Genomic DNA, 22,576 nt, shown 5'->3' with positions numbered 1-22,576 from the left:
AAGAAAAATATTGTTGCCCCAGCACGCCATCTACGTTGTGAAAGCGCACATTCAATGAGACAGCATCAATTATGGCTGCACCACTTCTTGTCGATCCACCAACCGGTGGATTTGTCTTTGAAAATGTCAAAAGGTAAGCTATTTTTTTCAACGTTTCGTTATATTTTTAATTTTCATGCTATAACAGAATAGATTCAATTATCTAGCAACCGTTTTCTGTGTTTAACTTTTGCAATAAATACAATTATTTTCATGTATGTTACTCTTATCAAATAAAATTGTTCAGTCCCGCAAACTGATATCTGAGTGAGTGTGCTCTTCAGTCATCCCGTTGTTGCTTACCTCCACTCTAGGCGACACCGCAATACTTACCCGTGTTAAGAAACTGGGACTCCACTCACGTGCATTTGGGCCGCCCTAGCTTAGAACTAAGCTTTCTTTCCGTAAAAAAAAATTATTCTTATGATTAAATAAATATTAATTAATACATGAATACTGTTAAATCGGTACTCACCGGTTCTCTTCTTGAATTTTCTGCCAATTTCCCACGCTGCTGGCTGCAATTCCGCGGTAAATTTCGTCGCCATAGAGAGCTGTTCATGCAACGTTATTTATAAATGGAGCGCCCTTTACGAGAGTTGTTAATGCCGCGGAGAAATCGTTAGGCATTTTGGCCTGTGTTCAAGGCGTAGCTGTTCTATATTTTTTTATAAAATTATGTGTGAGATCGAAATCTCAGCGAGTAAACACTCTTCCAATATGGAAGAGTGTATACTCGCTGTGATATGATCCCGATAGGGAGGCGCAACACCCCCACCCACATGGGCGCAAACCCCAGGGCCGGGGGACATGTCCCCTCACCCAAAATAGTAGGGGGCACATTATGAAATGTCCCCCTACTATTTTTGGTCATGTCGTTCAAATTCGAAATGTATTTTGGAAGAGACGATCTTACTTTTGGCATGCCCCCTTTTTTTGCTTGTTTGCTTGTCAAATTTCTTTTGGTCAAGATGACCTTCTTTAGAGGGTGATAAACCTTCTTTTTTTGTTTGTTTTTTGCTTGTCAAATTTTCCAGCCCCTGGTCCCCCTACCTTTGGGGAGAGATTTCCGCCCTTGCAAGTAGACATATACTCTTGATATTGTTTGCGAATCTGCACGGGCGTCGATCGAGGGCTGGGGATGAGGAAAAGCGGTGAGACGAGAAAAAAAAATAGAACTTAGAAGGGGAAAGGCGACAGAAAAAAAGTGAACGAAAGAAAAATTAATGGAAAATAAAAGGGAAGAGTAAATAGGGAGAAATGTGATGGGTAAAATAAATTATGGGAAAAGAGGACAGAAAAAAAGTGAACGAAAGAAAAATTAATGGAAAATAAAAGGGAGGAGAAAATAGGAGAAATGTGATGGGTAAACAAAATTATGGGGAAAGATTCTGGACGCACTATTCATGTTTTATCATGAAAAGGATAAGTTATTTATCCGCGAGCAGACACTTTTTGATATTGTGATCTGAAACTGGATAATGATTTAAATAGAGAACAATCTGCGTATCTGAATTAACGTGTGTTTTAGATTTCGACCTAGAATTTGGGTATTCTAAGTAACTTTCTTATCATGAAAATCAATAAAGAGAGCGCAAAGCGCGAGCTAAAAATATATGATATAACAAAGGGTGAATTTAAGCTCTGTAATGCAAACACTTTGTGGGAAAATTGTGAATTGTGATGGATCACAGTTAAAAAAGAGCTGATGTATTTTATTTTTATTACTTTGAGTTTTTACATAGGACCGGAACATGCTATGAGGGCATTATGTCATCATATGAAATTGATGACCATCTTCCTATTTCTCTCGCATGGGAGCGCGAAATGTGTTAATTTTATGGCCTGAAAACTGGACATTTAAAGCACTTTGTAATTATGCATAAGAGGCATTATATATCTATCAATGCGAGCAGAAATCGCGAGTCGAAGTTTTTGATAAACTGTCATCAAATTAGTTTGATTTAGAATTAATATTGGGATATACATAACCGACTAATCCAAATGCTATAGCGTGCGGCGCTAGCTGATACGTTTTAACAATCTGACCTGAATAGGGAACTTTTTGAGAACTTTATGGAATACAGGAAAATAATACGTACCTGAAAATTCAAATTTTGCGAGCGCGCAGCGCAAGCAGAAAATGATAATGTTCAGATGATATCACAGACATTTTTACAGAGCACTTTTTAAAAATCAATTTGTAAATGAAACAAAATAATGAAAGTTCAATTTCCCAGCTGAAATATGTTTTGTATAATGACTTCAAAGTTTGATTTTTCAAGCTCCATATTGAGCAAGATATGCAAATACCCTAAAAGACAATAAGGCGCGAAGCGCGAGCGAAAATTTTTTATCCTAACAAATAGATTTAAAAAAAAATTATTTTCAGAGTCTTCCCCTAATGTTATTTCATTTAATCATGTTCCTCCTCTTATGTTTGCCTTTCTTCTTTTTTCCTCTCTTTTCCCTTCCTTTTCTTTTTTCCTTTCTTTTTTTTTCTTTTTTTGCTCCGCCAATAGGGGGGCCCGGGCCCTCGGCCCCCTGGATCCGCCTATGTTAGCGGTTGTAGGTATAAATCGCGCTCTAACACTCTAAAACTGTGTTCTTTATCAAAAAGCTGTCTTTCATATTCATTTTGTTCGCAAAAGAATATAAAGTTAATTTCAATCATTGTATATAGTTATCCTGTTTATGATAAAAATACTTAGAAATTGGGTTAGGTTAGGGTTATCAAATTATCAGGGCAGAAAATATATATTTTTTTCTCATTTTGCGCGTCGAGCTGGCACTATTTGATCTGTGTTATTATGTTTTTGATGACATTCATTGTATTCACAACAATAATTATTAAACATTGCGCACGCGCCGTGCGCCGCATGAATTATGTAGATCAGGTGAATAACTTACCGCTACACACGAGCAGTTGCTCTATATATTCTATGTAATATAATATATAGAGCAACTGCCCATTTTTAATGGTCCATAATATACCCACTTTCTTCTTTTTTTGGAACGAGTATGAATTTATCTACTGATATACTGAATGTACAATAAAAGTCATTATCATGTATTTCTTGGCATTTCATTTACTTTTTTACCATAATTATATCACACAGCTGTTCGCATAGGCCTACGCCGTCACAAATAACAAAACAAAATCTCACTTTTTTTTCTTTTTTGGTGGGGGATAGATTTTCCATACGCATACGTACAATTTTTCAAATTATTTTTTTCTGCTATTTTCATAATAAACTTTAAATGATTTCGCCTTTGCACTATTATTTTTTTAAAGACAAAATTACATCATCATCATATCATCGTCACCAACTTCATTCTCATCTTTATCACCACTACCACCATCATTATTATCATCATCATCATCATCATCACCGCCACCATCACCACCACTATCATCTTCACCAAGATAAATCCTGCTTTTTTTCCTTCCTATTTTCCTCTTTTTAGAGGGCACACCACCACGCCCCCTTACTGGATATCCGCCTCTAACGTTTGTTGTTGTATATAAGTTGGCGGATGCCTCATGAAATGAAATAATATAAAATAAGGAAAGGGAAACTAATTAGAAAAAGGACTGAGGAGAAGAAAAAAGAAAGCCAAACAAACAAGAAAAAACAATATCAAAATTTTGTTGTAAAGTCTTCTACGTCAGTTTAATAATTATGTTTTCAATGAAATGAGAACATAAAAAAATGAAACAAGTAAGATGGGCTATACATCGTAGCAAAGAAATAGAGGGAAGCTCCGAGACAATAAAAAGGGTGAGAAAAAGAAAAGACTTTGAAATACTCACAACACGAGCATAATAAAAAAAATTGGAATAAGCAAGGACAAGTAGCTGAGGGACACCCCCCCCCCTCTCTCTCTAGTTATTTATGTATCAAACTCGCATACACAAGAATTTCTTACTAATCAAAATATTGCGAGCAAAAAGCACGAGCTGACATTTTTTTAAATATTCAAAACTGATAGAGAGACACATTTTAAACAATTCATGAATCATAATAATTATACAACTAGCTTACCAATCGAATCATTCGATTGCGACAAATGATCTGAGAATTAATGCTTTTAGGAATTCATTAAATTAAAGCAAAGTATCTCAACATTAAAATAATTAAGGCGGGCGCAAGGTATCAGCTACTACACCGATAATTTTTTTTTTGACATTTGAAGTATTTTCGGTAATCATGAAAAAGATCGGATATTTCATGAAAGCTCAAATCCCGAAGAGCGGAATATTTTTATTAACTGACTTTTAAAAAAAATGTTCTAAGCCCCATTTAATATTTGATTATAAGTCGATGCATTAAAAGCTGAAAAAATAAAGTATTTTGTGTTCCTCTATCATAATTGTCTTTCTCTTTAACCCTGGTTCTTTTTTTCTGGGGGAAGCATTTTGGTTAAAAAAAGAGAAAAAAGATAATTGCTGGCTTGTGGACGCCCGGTGTGGACGGTGGTAGGGACACCCCCCCCCGTAGTTACGCCAATATGGGACCAAATGATCCTAAATGTCCGAGGCGAAACTTGTGCAATCAAACGTTATTTCTGAATAAATTAAAGCTTGCGCTGTTCAACTTCAATCTCTTTCAGCTAAATTTGCGATGAACGCTGCGTTATGAAATATATAATTATCAACATCTGGCGAAAAGAATAACCGACCGATCACCTGACGAGAACGCGTATACGTGATCTGCATATCAGGTCCGATCGAGAGTCAGAAGTGATGGACAACTGCCAAGAAAATCAGGAAAAAGTCGTCAAAATGTAAGTTCCCCTTCATTTCTTTCAATTTTTTGTTACTTATTGAAGCATTAATGTATCATTAAAGCAAAATTTCAACAAAAGCCTCAAATTTAGCTAGTACTTTTGTTGAAATTACAATAAATTTAGATCCACATAAATCTCTAACCCAATTTTAGCACTGATGTCGCCTATGAGGTCCATACATGTAATGTTTGGACCTCATTGGTACTAGGAGTGGCTTACCTCGGGCACTTGTTCACTGCTACCACCCTGCCTGTGGGGAATCTAGAGGTAGGACTATGGTATGCCAATGTTGTACAGAGCACACACTTTAAAAAATCATTAAAATATCTTTTTTGTGACCAAAATTACTAATTTCCATACAGTTGCAATTTATTTTTCATTAGCAATTGGGAATAATTTTTTCATTCACCAGAGTGCTCAACAACTTGAATTTTGGGCATATATTTGTGTACGCCCTCTATTGGTAGAAAGTAATATGGCAAGAAAATTTTCATTTTTTGATCTCTATTTTTAATTAGGAAAAAAATGATTTAAAGAATCAAATTTAAATAAGAGCCAAGTTGTATAAATAATAGATGTAATACTATCAGTGTAAAAAAATCAAGCATTTGCCCCAAAGAAAAATAGAAAATAAGCCAAACATTGCCACCCTTATTTTGCCACACATGGAGATATAACTGAGAACAAGGTTATATTATAACCTTGTTCATTGAATGAGTGACCTCGGGCGAAGTTCGTGCAGGCTCCACTTCACTACCGCTACACTATCCACCCAAGCTTGGCTCCATCTACAACCACTCATTCAATGAATCAAGGTTATAATATAACCTTGTTCTCAGTTATAATCACTTGTTCACTGCTACCACCCTGCCTGTGGGGAATCTAGAGGTAGGACTAAGGTATGCCAATGTTGTACAGAGCACACACTTTAAAAAATCATTAAAATATCACTTTTGTGACCAAAATTACTAATTTCCATACAGTTGCAATTTATTTTTCACTAGTAATTGGGAATAATTTTTTCATTCACCAGAGCGCTCAAAAACTTGAATTTTGGGCATATATTTGTGTACGCCCTCTATTGGTGGAAAGTAATATGGCAAGAAAATTTTCATTTTTTATCTCTATTTTTAATTAAGAAAAAAAGGATTTAAAGAATCAAATTTAAATAAGAGCCAAGTTGTATGAATAATAGATGTAATGGAAACTGTCAGTGTAAAAAAATCAAGCATTTGCCCCAAAGAAAAAGAGAAGATAAGCCAAACATTGCCACCCTTATTTTGCCACACATGGAGATATAATTAAGAACAAGGTTATATTATAACCTTGTTCATTGAATGAGTGGTTATAATTATATCTCCATGATGTGTGGCAAAATAAGGGTGGCAATGTTTGGCTTATTTTCTCTTTTTCTTTGGGGCAAATGCTTGATTTTTTTACACTGACAGTTTCCATTACACCTATCATTCATACAACTTGGCTCTTATTTAAATTTGATTCTTTAAATCATTTTTTTCTTAATTAAAAATAGAGATCAAAAAATGAAAATTTTCTTGCATTTTACTTTCCACCAATAGACAGTAGAGGCGCACGGCCAATATTGGAGACTGTCTCCAATGTGGGAAATTATCTCCAATATCAGAGACTTTTGTAAAGAATTTGGGTATCCAATTTCAGAGACAGTCTCCAGTTTTGGAGACTAATTTCCTTTGTTTACATTTGCGGCAAAAGGATTACCTTGGCGGCAAATAAAAATGTGATAAGCAGATTCCTCATGACAAATTACCCCTTTTCACCGTCTACTTTAAAAATTCACCGTCTACTTTTGTTTTGATAAGGATTTTTGTTGTCAATCACACACAAAACAAATGGGCTTCTGACCTCAGTGAGACAAAATTTTGGGTGGAAAAAATCATGCTGTTGTTGGTGTTGTTTCTTTTGTCCTTTTGCAAAGCAAGTCTCCAATGTGGGAGATTGTCTCCCCTATTGGAGAGAGTCTCCCATATTGGCCGTTCGCCTCTACTGATAGAGGGCGTACACAAATATATGCCCAAATTTCAAGTTTTTGAGCGCTCTGGTGAATGAAAAAATTATTCCCTAGTTACTAATGAAAAATAAATTGCAACTGTATGGAAATTAGTAATTTTGGTCACAAAAGTGATATTTTAATGATTTTTTAAAGTGTGTGCTCTGTACAACATTGGCATACCATAGTCCTACCTCTAGATTCCCCACAGGCAGGGTGGTAGCAGTAAACAAGTGTCTACAACTTCGGGACGGTGAACTCGATCGGTTATTCCGAGTGACACGTCAAAGGTGGGATCAAAAAGTCAATGAAAGTGGTTTATTGTAGTCACGCATTGTACTAAACTAGTATTACCGCGGACACTACACAGTGACAAATTGTGTACAACGGATAGCAGAGCGTGAACGTAGCGGTCGTGTACATTTTTGCTTATTACATGACGTCATCCAGCCACTGCCGAGAACCAATTTATGAATGAAAATATAGTAAGCATGTCCTAGACAGGAATAACCGTCGTTTTCTGGGGATTGATTCAACAATTTCTGACATTTTACTTAGCCTGGAGGCGTCTGGGGAGTAAAAGTCATCTACTCTATGTAGGCTTACTCCCCACTGATGCCTGGGACGCCAAGGTATATTCACCCACGAAGGGCCACAAACCTGAAACTTTCGCCCCCGAGATTTCTACTTTCCGATCTAGCCCTAAAACATGTACATGGGGCTCAACTTCATTTCCAACATTTCTGCGATATCGATTTCGTTTTTAAAGAAGAATTCATTTAAAAATGAGAAAAATGTTATGAAAAGGTGGGAAGAGCTTACGGCCGTGTTTACGTCGCCATCTTGATTTCTTTGTCTTCCGCTTGGCGACAGCACGCAATTCGCGCGAAGACAAAGAAATCAATTCGAAACTTTAAAATTCCATAACTTTCTTACTTTACATCCAATTTTGATGAAATTTTCAGTGTTATGCTTATTGGGTTTTTCTCTTTTCATTCAAATCAACTTTTTTTGGGGGTGGACTTGTCCTTTAAGGTCTAGTTTAAATCAACTTTTATGTGTTATCGATAAATTTTATTCACTTTAATGATTTTGAAAATATGTGAGCAAGAAAATGATTAAGAGTGTATCTTATGTACAGGAAAATCAGCTACACAAAAGTTGGTCCTTGCAGACTAAACTGTCATGTGGTCGTCTCTAGAATTCTTCTTGTGAATTTAAGTACTTTTTACATTTTAGTCTTGCGTTTCTTTAAATACAAGCAATTCTAGGCTTAAATTTTCCACTATTCTGAGTTTTTTTTTTTTTTTAATCTAAAATGTGTTTATTTTGGTTTGTTTACTAGAAATGCCATGCTGGAGAGTAAAGGTCTGAGGGCTCCAACAGCTGTTAAAACTGGCACAACCATTGCAGGCCTTATCTACAAGGTATCAGATTTTTTTTCGTTATTATATTTTGACATTTACAGTGTTTTGTACATTCAGTAAAGTCTGTAACCCATTCTATTGTTATTTTGAATATGATTTAGATGCAACTCTGAATGTAACTAAAATATCTTCTTAAATTGTTACTTAAAATTTTCATTTTCGCAAGACTGATAGTGCCTGTTTCATCAATTTTCTGAATACTTGTGCAGTCAACTTCTCTGACAGGATGTGTTGTCATGTACATGTATAATACAGCTTTAACTTAGATGAAATTTGACCTATCCCTTCAAAATTGATTTGAGTTGATATGCAACCAGTTGCATGTACATGCACATTAATTAAGACTATTGAATTGGTCGTATATGTAAAGTAAACTTTAACAACTTCAAGTATAAAGAAATTGACTATTTGTTTAATCTTGTCTGAGTGAAAATCCCAACCCAACTGTACACAAGTATAATTTGTCCTTGAAAAAAATGCAAAACTAGATCTAATTCTTAATTGGACATTGTGATGCCATGCCTGTTTATGAATTAACAATTTGTAATATTTTGTAAATAAGATTATAAGATAACCAATATTTTTATGTCATTTTTTTAACCAGCTTATCTTGTATCTCTAACTTTCCCAGAGAGAACTTAGTTCAAAGGTTTACATTTCCCTATTTTCATATCTACAGAATGATAAAATAATTGCAGTATATCTGTAATGATACACATGTGCATGAACAGAAATGTATTTGAATAATTTATAAGAAGGGTTGAAAACAACATTTTGAAATTAAAACTTTATTAGCTTTTCATTGAAGCACTGGTTCTTAGGGGTAATGTTTTATCATGCGTGGAAATACATAGAAAAAATTAGGAGGTACAGTACATGTATCTCCATTCTCCAATCACTCTTTTAGTCACTTGGTGCTTTAAATGGCCAAAAGCCATTTTACAAACAAAGAATATCTTTCACTGATGAAATTTTTATACTCCTGAATCTTTTATTAGGATGGCGTTATTCTTGGAGCCGACACAAGAGCAACAGAAGGCACGATTGTAGCCGATAAGAACTGTACCAAGATCCACTTCATCGCTCCAAATATCTAGTAAGTCAGTTAGGCAATGCCAGCATTTCTCTCTTTGTGGAGCGATTATTCCGCGTTATGGCTTTATGTCAAAGACGTGAACAGCTCTGTGATTTTGTTGTCATCCATGCACTTTGGTTTAAATTAATTGAGTTGATATTAAATTCTGTCACATCTGCCAACCTTCCAAGGCAGAAATTCTTATTCCCTGGTTGTACACAACTGTATACATTAATTAGGCAGCAGTATGCAATATCAACAACATGGAGTCTCATGAATGCATGGCTCATGAGGTGGGGTTGGGAGGTCAAGAAAGTGTTCCATTTTGTTTTGTTTTTGTTGAGTTGAGAAAAGGATGGCGTTGCAACATCAAAAAATGACAAGCAAACAAAGTTATCTTTCTATCATTTCTGTCAACAGTTGTTGTGGTGCTGGTACTGCAGCGGATACAGAGATGACAACACAGATGATCTCCTCTAACCTTGAGCTCCATCGCCTATCCACAGGACGAGAAGGACGTGTGGTCACAGCCAACCGTATGCTCAAACAGTTCTTATTCAGGTAAACTCATCATGTAACAACTATAATTGGGGGAGGGTTTCATGAAAGTTTGTGATTTTCCACCAACTAACTAGATGTCAGCCAATCAGATGCAAGGATTTGCTATAGCCTGTAACAATTACCAGGGAAAATCACTGACTTTATAGTATTTCATAAAATGCTTTCCAGTATTCCACCATGGTTTCTTCCTTTAATTTTTTTTTTTTAATTAGAATGAATATAGAAATATCAGTGCTGTTGGTTCAAAGTATTTTTCCCTAATGCCAATTAGCTGATAATGTTTTCTTGTATGATGACCAATTGAAATATGCATGTAGATATATTGTGTGTGTATGTATTTGAGTTTTGTCAGACGTGTTTCAGTTAGATATGATTATTTACGTCTGAAACCGACCTTTAACGTCACCATCCGAAAGACATGACCAGGGCTCGAACCTCTGCATCAATTTTTAACTTCCCCACATAGCTTGTTCATATTATAAGCAATATTCTCTCTCCAAGGTGCATATCGGATCAATGTAAGTCCATATAGATGAAATATCTAGGGGGCAACTGGTCCTACACCCCCCCCCCCCCTATACAGTATGTTCATTTAGTAAGAAGAGAGGGTAAAGGAAACAAAGACGAAAAAGTAAGTAAGAAGATTTATCAAAAAGGGAGGTCATGTGTGCATGGCAACACCATTGAAATTTTTTTTCTTCTGATCCACTTTTAGGTCAACCCCCCCCTCCCCTTATGAAAATGCAGACGGTCGCATTTCATAAGTTGGGTATGCAAAAAGGGTGGCGTATGAACAATTTTCCACACGGTGCCATGGATAAATTGTTGCTACATCACAGTATCTTGACCAAATTTATTGAGTAATATCTCATTTTGAAGCTAGAACTATAGGCTAAATATATTACTATGAATTAAATCAATACAATATCAGGAACAAAAACTATAGCACATTAAGTTTGAAGTAACAGGGGTGGCGGAGCCGGTGGATGCGGAGCCGGTGGATGTGGTAAATGATAAAATATTAATTAAACCTAATTAACAACTTACTATAATATGTAATATGACTGTAATCCTCATATTTCTGGGCGTTTTAAAACAGGGAACAACTAAATGTCATAAAAATTTGACAATTTTGAAAATATGCAGCATTGGAATACATGTGTATGTCAGCTCTGATCTGCAACCTAATCAATTAGTAAACCGGAGAGATTTGGTTAATTATCTAATTTGTAATCTTAATTTTTAGTACAAATGTTGTGTATCATTGCAACAAACATTTCTACCCATGATATTGTCATTTTGCCAAGCATATAAATACAGTGACAGGTATTTTGGGGGCAAAAATGTGAAATTAAATACTGTTAATTAATTAGTATAATTAATATGCATACAATAATAGATAATTATTTGATTTTTGGTACAGATTTAATTACTGATGTTTAAAGATTATAACTGCAAAATACTAGGGTGATCCAACGTTGCATTAACTTTTGACACCATTTTATGTGCAGCAGGTCCAATTTGAGAAAAACACATTTCAAAATTCACAATTACATTGACGTCTATGTAATAATTAGCTGTTAATTAGTCATTTTAAGGAAAAATAAAGATATTTGAGACTTAAAACTTTTTCATTATTTAGAGAATGGTAATAGCTATAACATATCAAAAAATAAAATTTTTGACCATTTTTACCCTGTTCGCGAAATTGGACCACCTTATGACATGCGACCAGACGTAAAATAATGTAAAACTATGGGGCATGTTTTTTAAGTTATCACTTTGTCATTGGTTTTTATAAACAGACTCCTGGGGGGTGTTTCACAAAGAATTTAGTGTGACTTAAAGTCAAGCTTAGTGCTGATGCGTACATGATTATCTAACGCGCATTCTTATTGATTAATACACAATAGGGTACGTCTTCTAAGCACGATTTGACCAATGCGGTGATGCATTTTATATGGTTAAGTATGACTCTAAGTCCTACTTAACTCTTTGTGAAACACCTCCCTGGATTTCAGTGTGAACACTCCTTGATTATCCTCTCTGATGTCTCTTGAATGTCCAGGTACCAAGGACATATAGGAGCAGCCCTTGTGCTAGGAGGTGTTGATGTGACAGGTCCTCACCTCTACAGTATCTATCCTCACGGATCTACCAACAAGCTACCCTTCGTTACCATGGGGTCAGGTTCCTTGGCTGCTATGTCGGTGTTTGAGGATCGATTCAGACCTGATATGGAGGTACGGTGTCCCCAGGAAATTGATTGTAGACCGGAGAAGAGGAACTAAGCAGGAAATTTTAGAAAAAATTATCGTAAAATCTAATGCATTGTATGTCATGTGGAAGAGAATTGAGTATGGCCTTTGCTCTACACCTAGTGGCCAATTTTAATCAATTGCTGATGTGGTTTACGGTACACCATGTGGAGTGTTATAGAAACAGTGGATTGAAGAAGAGAAGAAGTGGATAGGCAAGAAAGTGGAGATTTGAGAGTAGAGTATTCTTTCTTGAAAATAGTCCTGAAAAGGACTGTAAACCAGAAGGAATGTTGAGTTAGATCAGCTTGAGTAGTAGAGCTGATGAGGAGATGCTGGCTTGAGTCGGCGAGTAGAGATGATGAGTAGTAGAGAGACTTGACGTTTCAGACAGGTTGACTGTCCGTCTTCAGGAGTGTCCTGAAGACGGACAGTCAACCTGTCCGAAATGTTGTCCGAAATTTTAATCAGTCATGCATGAATGATCATGAATCAGTAAATCTCACTATGCATATTCTCAGACCTTGCTGTGATCATTTAAGTGTAACTGGCAATGCTTCGGTGATCATGACATATTCCTTGATATGAAGTGATATCTTGACATTTGATACAATTCTTAGTGTTTCAAATGGTATTACCCTTTTCACAAACATTTTTGGAAAATGCCTATCTGGCTACTGCTGCTGCGTGGACAAACTACCTATGGAACAGCTTATATTTACAACCAAGTCCATGGAACCTTTAGTCTTCTACATTGGTTCCATGATGACGCGTTACTCATAACCCCAACTATTCCACTTATTACTGCTGCTTATCCTCCAGTCACCATGCATAACTGAAAGAATCCCAAACAAGTATTGACCCCTGCATGCTTTTTTTCCATCTGTTACAGGAAGAGGAAGCGAAACAGCTCGTCCGTGATGGTATAGCTGCAGGTATCTTCAATGACCTCGGTTCTGGTACAAACATTGATCTCTGTGTAATCAAGAAGGGCAAGGTGGACTTCCTGCGACCTTACGATGTGGCTAACAAGAAGGGTGTCAGGTAGGTTACATTCTTAAATGATAATAATAATAAATGCAATTTATTAGGCGTCAAATCCATCTCGTAAGAGATGCTCAAGGCGCACAAGTGAAGGGGGAGCAAACAAAGTCGAATAACATAACAAAAAAAATCATCAAATTATCATTGATAAAATGAGTTACAGAGGTAAGTTTTCAGCAAAATCTTACAAATTTTGACACACTTGCTATCCCAGAATTCTTGTGGGAGGGAATGAGTGGAACTGGGTAAAACTTTTTACCTGAGAAAACTCTGGTTGTTTTTACTGGAGTTTTTACCCTTTGTTAAAGTCAATGGCAGAAATCAGACTAACCCCAGTTTTCAGTTTTTACCGGAGTTTTCTCAGGTAAAAATTTTGATGCAACAGGCCCCTTGTGATGAAATTAGGGTATAAGGTGGGGTTTCATGAAGGTTGTTTGTAAGTTAAGCAAATTTACGAATGACTGGTGATCCTCTCTTAGTAACTACATCAACACCAGTGAAAATCTGATATGTATTATTGACCACAAGAAGAGAACACCAGTCGTGCGTTAAGTCGCTCGCAACTTATAACTAAGCCTGAGTCATATCGATTATTTTGAAAACCGGTGTTCGACAGCTCTAATTCGATCGAACATCGATGCATCGAATATTGAAGGCGGGGAAAATTTAGTCTTGTTTTTGCGTCGATCGATGCGATGCGCTTTGCATATATGCACTACGCACTGACGGTATGCGCTGGCGTTGGCCGGGTGAGCGTTGCACAAGCAGATGACAGAGCAAAGTTCGTTTGTATTTTCCATGATCACAAAACACACAAAAAAGGCCGGGGACCAAAGCAGAATTCTTCCCAAAATATCTTCAACAATGATATTTGCAGATGACAACATATAAGTTTAAAATGAAACAATAATAAAGACATGAATCACGCAGAGTCGATCCGAATGATTTTCGGTCGACTAGCATTCGCAGTCCATTCACCAGCCCCGTCCGCAGCTCCGTACACTCACTCTCCCGAAACGACAGGCATGCTTGACGTCAGCAAACAAGTGCAATCAACGGAGAGCGCTGTAACTTGCCTGAGATTGTGTAGTTGGATCCAAAATGAGCTCCAAATAAATTTATGGGAATAAATACGTAATTTTCTCTGGATGGTCATTTGAATTGCTATTCATTGCTGATATAACGATTGTGAGGAAAGATTGTGGAATATGACTATGAGTTATGACGATGTTCGAGAATTAATCCTGATAATGACAATCCAGTTTTTTAGACGCAATTTAGCATGCGATCAAAATAAATACGAATGTTTCGAATCGAGCCCTAAATTCATCTAAATTATTACGATTTAACAAGATTTTATGGTCATACTAAGAATATTGACGATGTCAGCAAAGTATGTTATGTTCATATGGAAGAAATAATACTGGGATTATTTCTATTGTTATTCCATCTCTGGACGTCTCCTCCATCAGCTCCGAGAAAATAAGCACAATGCGCATGCGTGTTTGATGACGTATGACATATTTTCCCATTCATGAAATCAGAGCCCAAAGTTGGGCACAAACTAGCTTCAAATTGATGGGAAAAAATATCAAACGCAATTTTCTCTGTTTTGTCATGTAAAATGTTATTATATGGTGATATTACGAACTTGAACAGAGTTTTTGCATGTAGACAATGTTCGAGAATCAATCCTGACGTGATGATTATTTTTTTTAGACAAGTGCACTAGCTCGACTCAAGAAGTCAAGTCGATCGTCATGAGATGTCCGCCATTGAAAATTGAAACGAAATACAAACGTTTCACATCAAGCTCTAAATTCATATTAATGATTATCATATGCAAATTATTGTTAAATATTACGATTAAATAATGTTCTATGGTCATGATTTTAATATTGTTCATGAAAGCAAGATTTATTTTACGTTGATCGCGTCAATTTCCGGCCATTTTCTGGTTTGATTAAAGAACAGTACTGCGCATGCACGATCGATGGCCATGACTTCCATTCATGAATTCATCGTGCATAAATTATCTCGGCACGAGCAGACGAGTAAGACTCGAACTGTGATCGAAATAAACTTCAAATTAATGGTGAATAGCATCACAATTACTCATTCGGTTTCATTTGGGGGGCAATAGAAATCAAGTAAGTAGTAGTAAAGTTGGACATTACTGATATTTTGATGATTGATTGTGTAAACCAAACGAATCGGCCGGCCGACGTATTTTTTTTTTTTTCGATGCACCGATTTTGCAAAATCTGCACCGGTGTTCGATGACATCGATCGAACACCGATTTTAAAATCGATTCGACTCAGGCTTACTTATAACAGCTTTAGGAAACACCCACAAGGGGCCCGTAACACAAGCTTAGCAATGATCGTATAAATTTTTTCTATGGTTGATTGCATTGACTGCACTGTAAAATGCGTCATGAAAATCAAGCGTACGATTAATCGCTTACATTTTTGTTATGGGACCCTTGTTTGTAAGTTTGTCTGATTTGGTGGGGGATCTAGGCTTGGAATTACTGGAGCACATGTATAAAGCTGCATGACTAGTTCTTATGAAGAAGTTGCAGTGGTACAACCTGTAGCTATGTGCGAATACGGCGCATCGCGAGCGCTGGTTTTGGTGGCACGGTTTTCGCGCGGGTTTCGCTACGAGTGGCATCGCCTCTGTCTGGGCGGCTCATTGAAAATGGGGTTTAATGCGCATGCGCACATAGTAGGTGCAATCTCGTGCCTTTTAACAGACAGCTGAAGATGTGCTCTTTCTGTACATATAAGTTTCAATGTGGATACTCGCCTGTAAAGTGTGAATATCGGAGCTTGAAAGTTCATCAAATTTTTGGACGCGTAAATGTTCGAAATTTTTTTATGGTAAGTAAAACAAGAATCCGATTAGGTATACAATTTGACTGGAAATATATTTGAATTATCAAAAAATCCAAACTTACGCGATTCTGACGTTGCGCAGTCCAGATATAAGAGATGCCAGCTACCCTTGTCACAGCCGGTCTCTCGGCAGTCGAGCTGCCCGATGCGCCTGCGGTTGGCAGGGCGATGCTACCCTTGTCACAGCCGGTCTCTCGGCAGTCGAGCTGCCCGATGTGCCTGCGGTTTGCAGGGTGATGGGAGCGGTCGATAGTGAGTCGTTCATGCTGGATTGAACTAGATCGTAAATTGCTTACCTGATGATTATGTTGTGCCTTTTTTGGGAAATCTCTGTCATTATACCGTAGATAATTATTCTGATATTGATTTTAATACATACATTTGTCACAGAAAGATTTTATCATCCCAAGGTTATGTGACTCAAGAGTCTAGGTGGTTGATTATCGTTTCATTTGGAAACTGGATTTGCTTTTGACAGTGGAATATCAATGTTGACTTTTCTAAAATTAAATTCATGGGTGAAAATCCCAGGGGGACACGTCCCCCTACCCAAAATAATAGGGGGACATGTAACAATAATACATTTTTTTTTCTTTCTTTTTTTCTTTTTTGGTCAAACTTTTTGGGGTGAAAATGACATTACAACAGTTTGGGGATAAACTTTCTTTTTTAACTTGTCAGAGTTGCCAGCATCCATAGGCGGCGAAAGCTGGGGGAGGTGTACCCCCCCCCCGCCCTTAATTTGAGGTGGGGGACGATCCCCCCACCTCAATTTTTTTTTTGATAACCTTTTTTTTTTCTTTCTTTTTTTTTTTTTTGCTTGTCAAATTTAGTTTTCTGCGTCCCCCTATAATTTTTGGTTGATAACCTTTGGTGTATTTTTTTGATTATCAAAATAATTTGGTGGTCCCCCCTAAAACTGTTGGCTTTTGCCGCCGATGCCAGCGTCCCCCTACCTTTAGGGCCAATTTCTGCCCATGATTAAAATGCAAAAAAATTGTTGTTTAATTTTTCACTCTCAGAGGAAATATTTCACTTCCACATGGCTCTATTGTCTATTTTTTTTCTATGTTATTCATTTTTTTTCTATTTTATTATAATTATTATTTTTTTTTCAAGAAGGGTGCAGGGGGGGAGGGTTGTGTTCATAAGTTGAAATGGGGATGGGATTTGTATAAGTTTTTGTGTCACTTTTGTTCTCTTGTTTTGAGTGTTGGAGCTTTGATGCCTGTTTTTGTTGCTGTTCAGAGCTTTATTTATGTGCAGTGATTTCACGCTAGAATATGAACTTATTTTTCATTAAAAAAGGAGTGCTCGAACATGGCCTTTGTTGTAATCATACATATCCAAGAAATGCATATATTAAAGCTTAATTTTTGTTTCCTTCTTGATACTTGAATTACATGCAATGCTACATCTTTACACCCTCAGACTCTGCTGCTCATCCTTCCTAAAAAAAATTGTAATCGAATGCCCACGGTCTCCAAAATGAAAGCTACATTATCCATCTATAAACAAATTGTTGAAACAATAAAATACATAAAGAATTGGTGAAACAATCAAATACATCAGAAAAGCACACTTGTATTTTTATAGCATACAAAGTACATGTACAAAAGGAATGATATTTTTCATTTGTAAAAAAAAAGACCCCATACATACATGTACACAATACTAAAGTTGAAAAAGAGCTAATTGTAATTTATATCAGAAAAACAAAGAAATACATTAGAAATTACAAAAACAATACTTTAAACAAATTCATTTAGGAAATTATCTACATGATGCTGTTTTGATGCCAACTAAATTATATACAAATTATCTCTCATTATCACCTTTATTTGGCAAAAAAAAGAGGCGAGTAATTGTAATTTGCATAATTAATTAGAATTAATTAAAAGAAATTATTTTACACATAATAAGAAGAAAAAATACCAAGTGAAATGATTACACATCAATTGAGTTTTCTTTCACCTTTCCATTGATACCTAAATTACTTCAAAGGGCTCAAAAACAAAGAAGTTAGAGCCCGTTGAAGACTTGGGTTCAAAATGGTCACAAAATGGTCACAAAAATCGGTTATGCACTCCATTGACTTTACATTAAGACAATGACCACAAATTTGGATAAATATGCGCGACTTAAACTGGAATAACTTTATAATTTCTTGATGAAAATTTGAGTTCTTGGTATCATTTGAAAGGTCTTTTTAAGGGCTTTCAAATGATACCAAATTCATTGAGATTTGAGGATTTTCATTTTTTTTGTCACATACCTACAACCTGCCATCTCAGATTCCCTTGCACCACTTGTTGTTTCCAGGGTCCCATAACGTAAAGGTTAGCGATCAATGGTAGTCGATGAAATCAATCTTACAAAAGATGTTCTGCGATTATCTCTGATCTCGTTAATCGATTATCTATAATCTATTAAGACCCCAAGGGAAAGAGAATAAAATGGCCACTGTGAACTGGTGGCCTTTTGTAGGCAAGTTCTTTAACAAACATTCATTTCAAGTGGGAGGCAGTTTTGGTGGCCACTGAAGACAGGTTTTCACTTTAGACATGTGGTTGCTATTGACAGGTTTGAATGTGTATGTATATTTCCTGTTAATAAAATCATGGTATATTTCCTCATACACTAAATCAATGTGATATATATATCTCCCCTTCTGGTGATAATAAACTCCTGAAAAAAAGTTTGGAAATCTGAATTTGGCCATTAATTTCTCCCAACTCCAAATTTTACACAATGTATATTTGATATCATTCCAAAGATCATTTGATTCTCTTTAAAATGGTACCCTACGTGATATGATTATGGTGTACATGGATGTGCAGTGCCTTGAAATATGGGGCAAGGTCAGAATTCAAAAAGTTGCAAAATGACACAATATTAAAAGTCACTGTCCTTTTTTTTCCATGGTGATGAGTGTGCTTCTCAGCGGTATCTTCTGTTTTCATGCACCTTAACATCAATATTAACATGGAATTAAACACACCTCTGCACAAGCAAGACATAACAAACAAACAAAAAACAAACATGCATGAGTATTTCAAACCATGACTCAAACAATGTTATCTCACAGATCTCCATGTTCAGGTGCATGAAAACAAAAGAAACCGCTGAGAAACACATTCATCACCACAGAAAAGATGAAACAGTTACTTTCAATATTGTGTCATTTTGCAACTTTTGAATTTTGACCTAGCCCCACATTTCAAGGCACTGTACCTCCATGTGAACTATAATCATATTGTGCAGGGTACCATTTTAAAGAGAATTAAATGATCAATTCATTGGTATCAATCAGACATTAATATTCACTAAAGCCGAAGAGGGATTATCGATCAAGGTCAGATTTTCAAACTATTTTGGCGGGTTTATAAAGAGAATATTTCCTGGCATTTCCATTCTACATTTTCTTTTAATAGTAATTATTAAACTTATATCGTGCCAAATCCACTCTGTAGAGTGCTCAAGGCGCTTTTTAGGAAATTATAAAAGAAATTAAGAAGAAGTGAAGAGAAATGTTTTAAGGTAATGTTTGAAAGTTTCAGAGGTCAAGCACTGTTTGATGTTTTCAGGGAGGCTATTCCATAACTTAGAGGATGAGTAAACAAATGATCTTTCCCCCCAAGTTTTGGAAACTTTGGGGGTAGCAATGGAATTGGAAAAGTAGCAATGTAAGGATCTTGAAGGGGTATAACTTTTGATCAGTGAAATGAGGTAATGGGGAGAAGAGTCATTATGAGTCATGGAATTATCACATTAATTGTTTCTCCATTTTTTTTTTACTTTTTCAGACAAGGGAACTACACCTATAAGAGAGGAACGACTGGGGTCTTGAAGAAGACTGTCACCCCTCTCAAGCTTGATGTTACAGAAACCAGGGTGGAGTCTATGGATACATCATGATTTCTCGTTCTTCAAGCTATGGGTCTGTTCACACTGCATGAACGTTCTAGAAATTTAATTCTCTGTTACATATTATACAATCTGTTACATATTATACAAATAATACCCCTCATTGAGGACACGAACGAGAACTACACATGTGAGGTACTTTCGGAACAGATCTAACGCACCTCAGACATTACTGAATGCATTTGGATTCATGTTCCAAAGGTTTTAAGTGTGGTTGATTATTCCAATTCCCAAGTCAAATTTTACATATGAAATTATATTATATTACCACTCATCACATGTCATTGGTATTATGATAAGTTAGGCCTGTGTGAGCACACAACCAATCATATCATCAGGATCTACTTTGCCATCTTGTAGAGTTCAGTTGCGATTGTATGAAATATACAATTGTCAACCTTGCTTGATTTGATTTATCTATTTACCAACAATATTCACATGTTTACAGGTTATAAAACAAATTGCATAACAGTTACACATGGATCAAAATACGATGGTAAATGGGACCAGAAAATAGCACAAGTGCTAATCGAGCCTGGCTCCACGAAGTGAACAAATACACCGTGACTGCGAAAATGCTGGTGTTAATTTAACACCAGCCTGGTATCTATATTGGTCCACACCATAGAGGTGTTGAAACAACACCAATCAATTAGGCTTTTAAGCAACACCAATATGTTAAACCAATTTCGCTTTGATTCGTATCTGGTGTCGTTTCAACGCTTCTCTGGTGTGGACCAATATAGATACCGGGCTGATGCTAATTAACACGGGTGTTTTTGCAGTGTAGAAATGTTGAAAGTAGATTGGTTGAAGATCATGTCGCCTTGTATGCTTATGAAGGTGCGCTATGAAAAAACTAGATGGGGTGTAACCAAGGCTATACAAAGCAGAGCTGCAAAGTAGTACTAGTACTTGTTTCAGTAATTATTACTGAAAAATGAGTAAGAGTACTGGTGGTTTCATGCATATTACTGATTTCTAAAGTTTCAGTTTATGTGTGGTCCAATGGTATTTCTGGGAAAATACTGATTTTCTTACCAAATACTGATTTTCAGCCTTTAAAATACTGAAATGTTCTGGATCAGGTTGGCATCTCTGACATGGAAATTGTTTCTTCAGTGGAAGATTATGTAAAATATTTAAAAACATTGCATTATTACAAAGATGTCTTTGGTTGAAATGGAAGCATTGTAAGGGCAATTTTCATGCATTATGTGAAAATTAAAAAAAATGAAGTTTTGAAAATTTATGGGGTAGGCAGTGGCCATAGAGTACCGAAGTATGACGTCAGTTGCCACGGTGTCATGGGGGCTGGTTCTAAACAGAGCTGCACCCGATGATCGTCTGTTCACATACTGGCTCGTCTGAAAAATAGGCTGCAACCGATCATTCCGATAGCAGCCATTTTCTCATATGAGAAACACATTTCATACCGGGTTCATTTGTTTAGAACCAGGCCGCCATGACACCATGGCAACTGACGTCATCGCTTCGGTACTTTGAGGTTAAACTCCCTCTTTGATTCAAGCTCCTATGAATTAAATGGGAAGTTCACCCTGACAAAAAGTTTATTGTAAAACTAGCAGAAAAAATTACAAAAAATATTACCGAAGGTTTGAGAAAAATTCATCAAATAATTAAAAAGTTATTTGAATTTCAATTATTTGATTTGTGACGTCATATGCGAGCAGCATTCCTACATAGCGAATGGTAAAAAATCAATGAAATGTCATTTTCTCAGAAAATTGAAAATGGTTTTCACTGTACCTTTTGTGTATCAATAGACAGATCATTTCACACCCGATAATGAATAGAAAACAAAATTAAGTCATCAGGAACTATACAAAATTTGAAATTCCTGCATTTTATATTACATAACACATGGGGTAGCTGCTCGTTTATGAAGTCACAAATCCAAAACTTTGAACTCTAATAACCTTCTTACTCTTTAACGGATTTTCCTCAAAACCTTCATCAATATTTTTTACTATTTTTTCTGCTATTTTTACAAAAGTTTTCTTCAGGGTTAACTTCCCCTTTAATCCTTTAAGCCTCACAACAAACAGGATACTCCGTCACCCGCCACATATTTGTGAATGCCTGTTAGAAATAACTACAGGAATCAAATTTCTAGGACATTTGTCAGCGTGTCGTCACCTAATCTGTATATTATTAATGTGTTGTAGTTTTTTTTCATGATCCAAGATGTTGAATGTAACAAGCTGTAGAAAGATACCAAATCTGAAAAAAAGAAAGATAATGTGAAGACGAAAGTGCACAGTTACACAATCTGTTGATGTTATTGTATAATATCAGAGAATATTGATACAGTTAATTAATGCTGTTATATAAGATACTGATTAAAAATGGAATTTCTCTCTGGAGATTTTTTTATAAAACTAATTATCTAGTTCCAACTACACAAAGAAAGAGATACAAACTGTTATTTCCATGTTATTAAGCATTCCTTGGTCAATATAATGTAGAGGAAAGGTTTCTTCAATAAAATATTAGATTATCTTTA

General features: G+C 36.1%; 1 protein-coding gene across 1 annotated transcript; it reads left to right on the top strand.

Annotated features, from left to right (window-relative positions):
- Positions 1–36: 36 nt before the first annotated feature.
- Positions 37–20,893, top strand: LOC121428585 (proteasome subunit beta type-7-like). The gene is made up of 7 exons (XM_041625311.1): positions 37–133; positions 8,202–8,283; positions 9,282–9,379; positions 9,779–9,919; positions 11,988–12,162; positions 13,070–13,221; positions 19,929–20,893. Exons 1-7 carry the CDS (start codon positions 72–74, stop codon positions 20,038–20,040), a joined length of 822 nt encoding a protein of 273 aa, XP_041481245.1. The 5' UTR covers positions 37–71; the 3' UTR covers positions 20,041–20,893.
- Positions 20,894–22,576: the final 1,683 nt, after the last annotated feature.

This window comes from Lytechinus variegatus, chromosome 15, assembly GCF_018143015.1.
Source record: "Lytechinus variegatus isolate NC3 chromosome 15, Lvar_3.0, whole genome shotgun sequence".
In the NCBI taxonomy this organism is placed as follows: Eukaryota; Metazoa; Echinodermata; class Echinoidea; order Temnopleuroida; family Toxopneustidae; genus Lytechinus; species Lytechinus variegatus.
The sequence above is the reverse complement of the archived record's forward strand: the minus strand, read 5'-3'. Positions and strand labels throughout refer to the sequence as shown.

Bases quoted from the DNA above. Each gene is read 5' to 3' on its own strand.
- LOC121428585 (XM_041625311.1), top strand. From the start codon at position 72: ATGGCTGCACCACTTCTTGTCGATCCACCAACCGGTGGATTTGTCTTT. The intron at 134-8,201 runs GTAAGCTATTTT...TTTGTTTACTAG, and splicing joins GTCTTTGAAAATGTCAAAAG to AAATGCCATGCTGGAGAGTA. The intron at 13,222-19,928 runs GTAGGTTACATT...TTACTTTTTCAG, and splicing joins GCTAACAAGAAGGGTGTCAG to ACAAGGGAACTACACCTATA.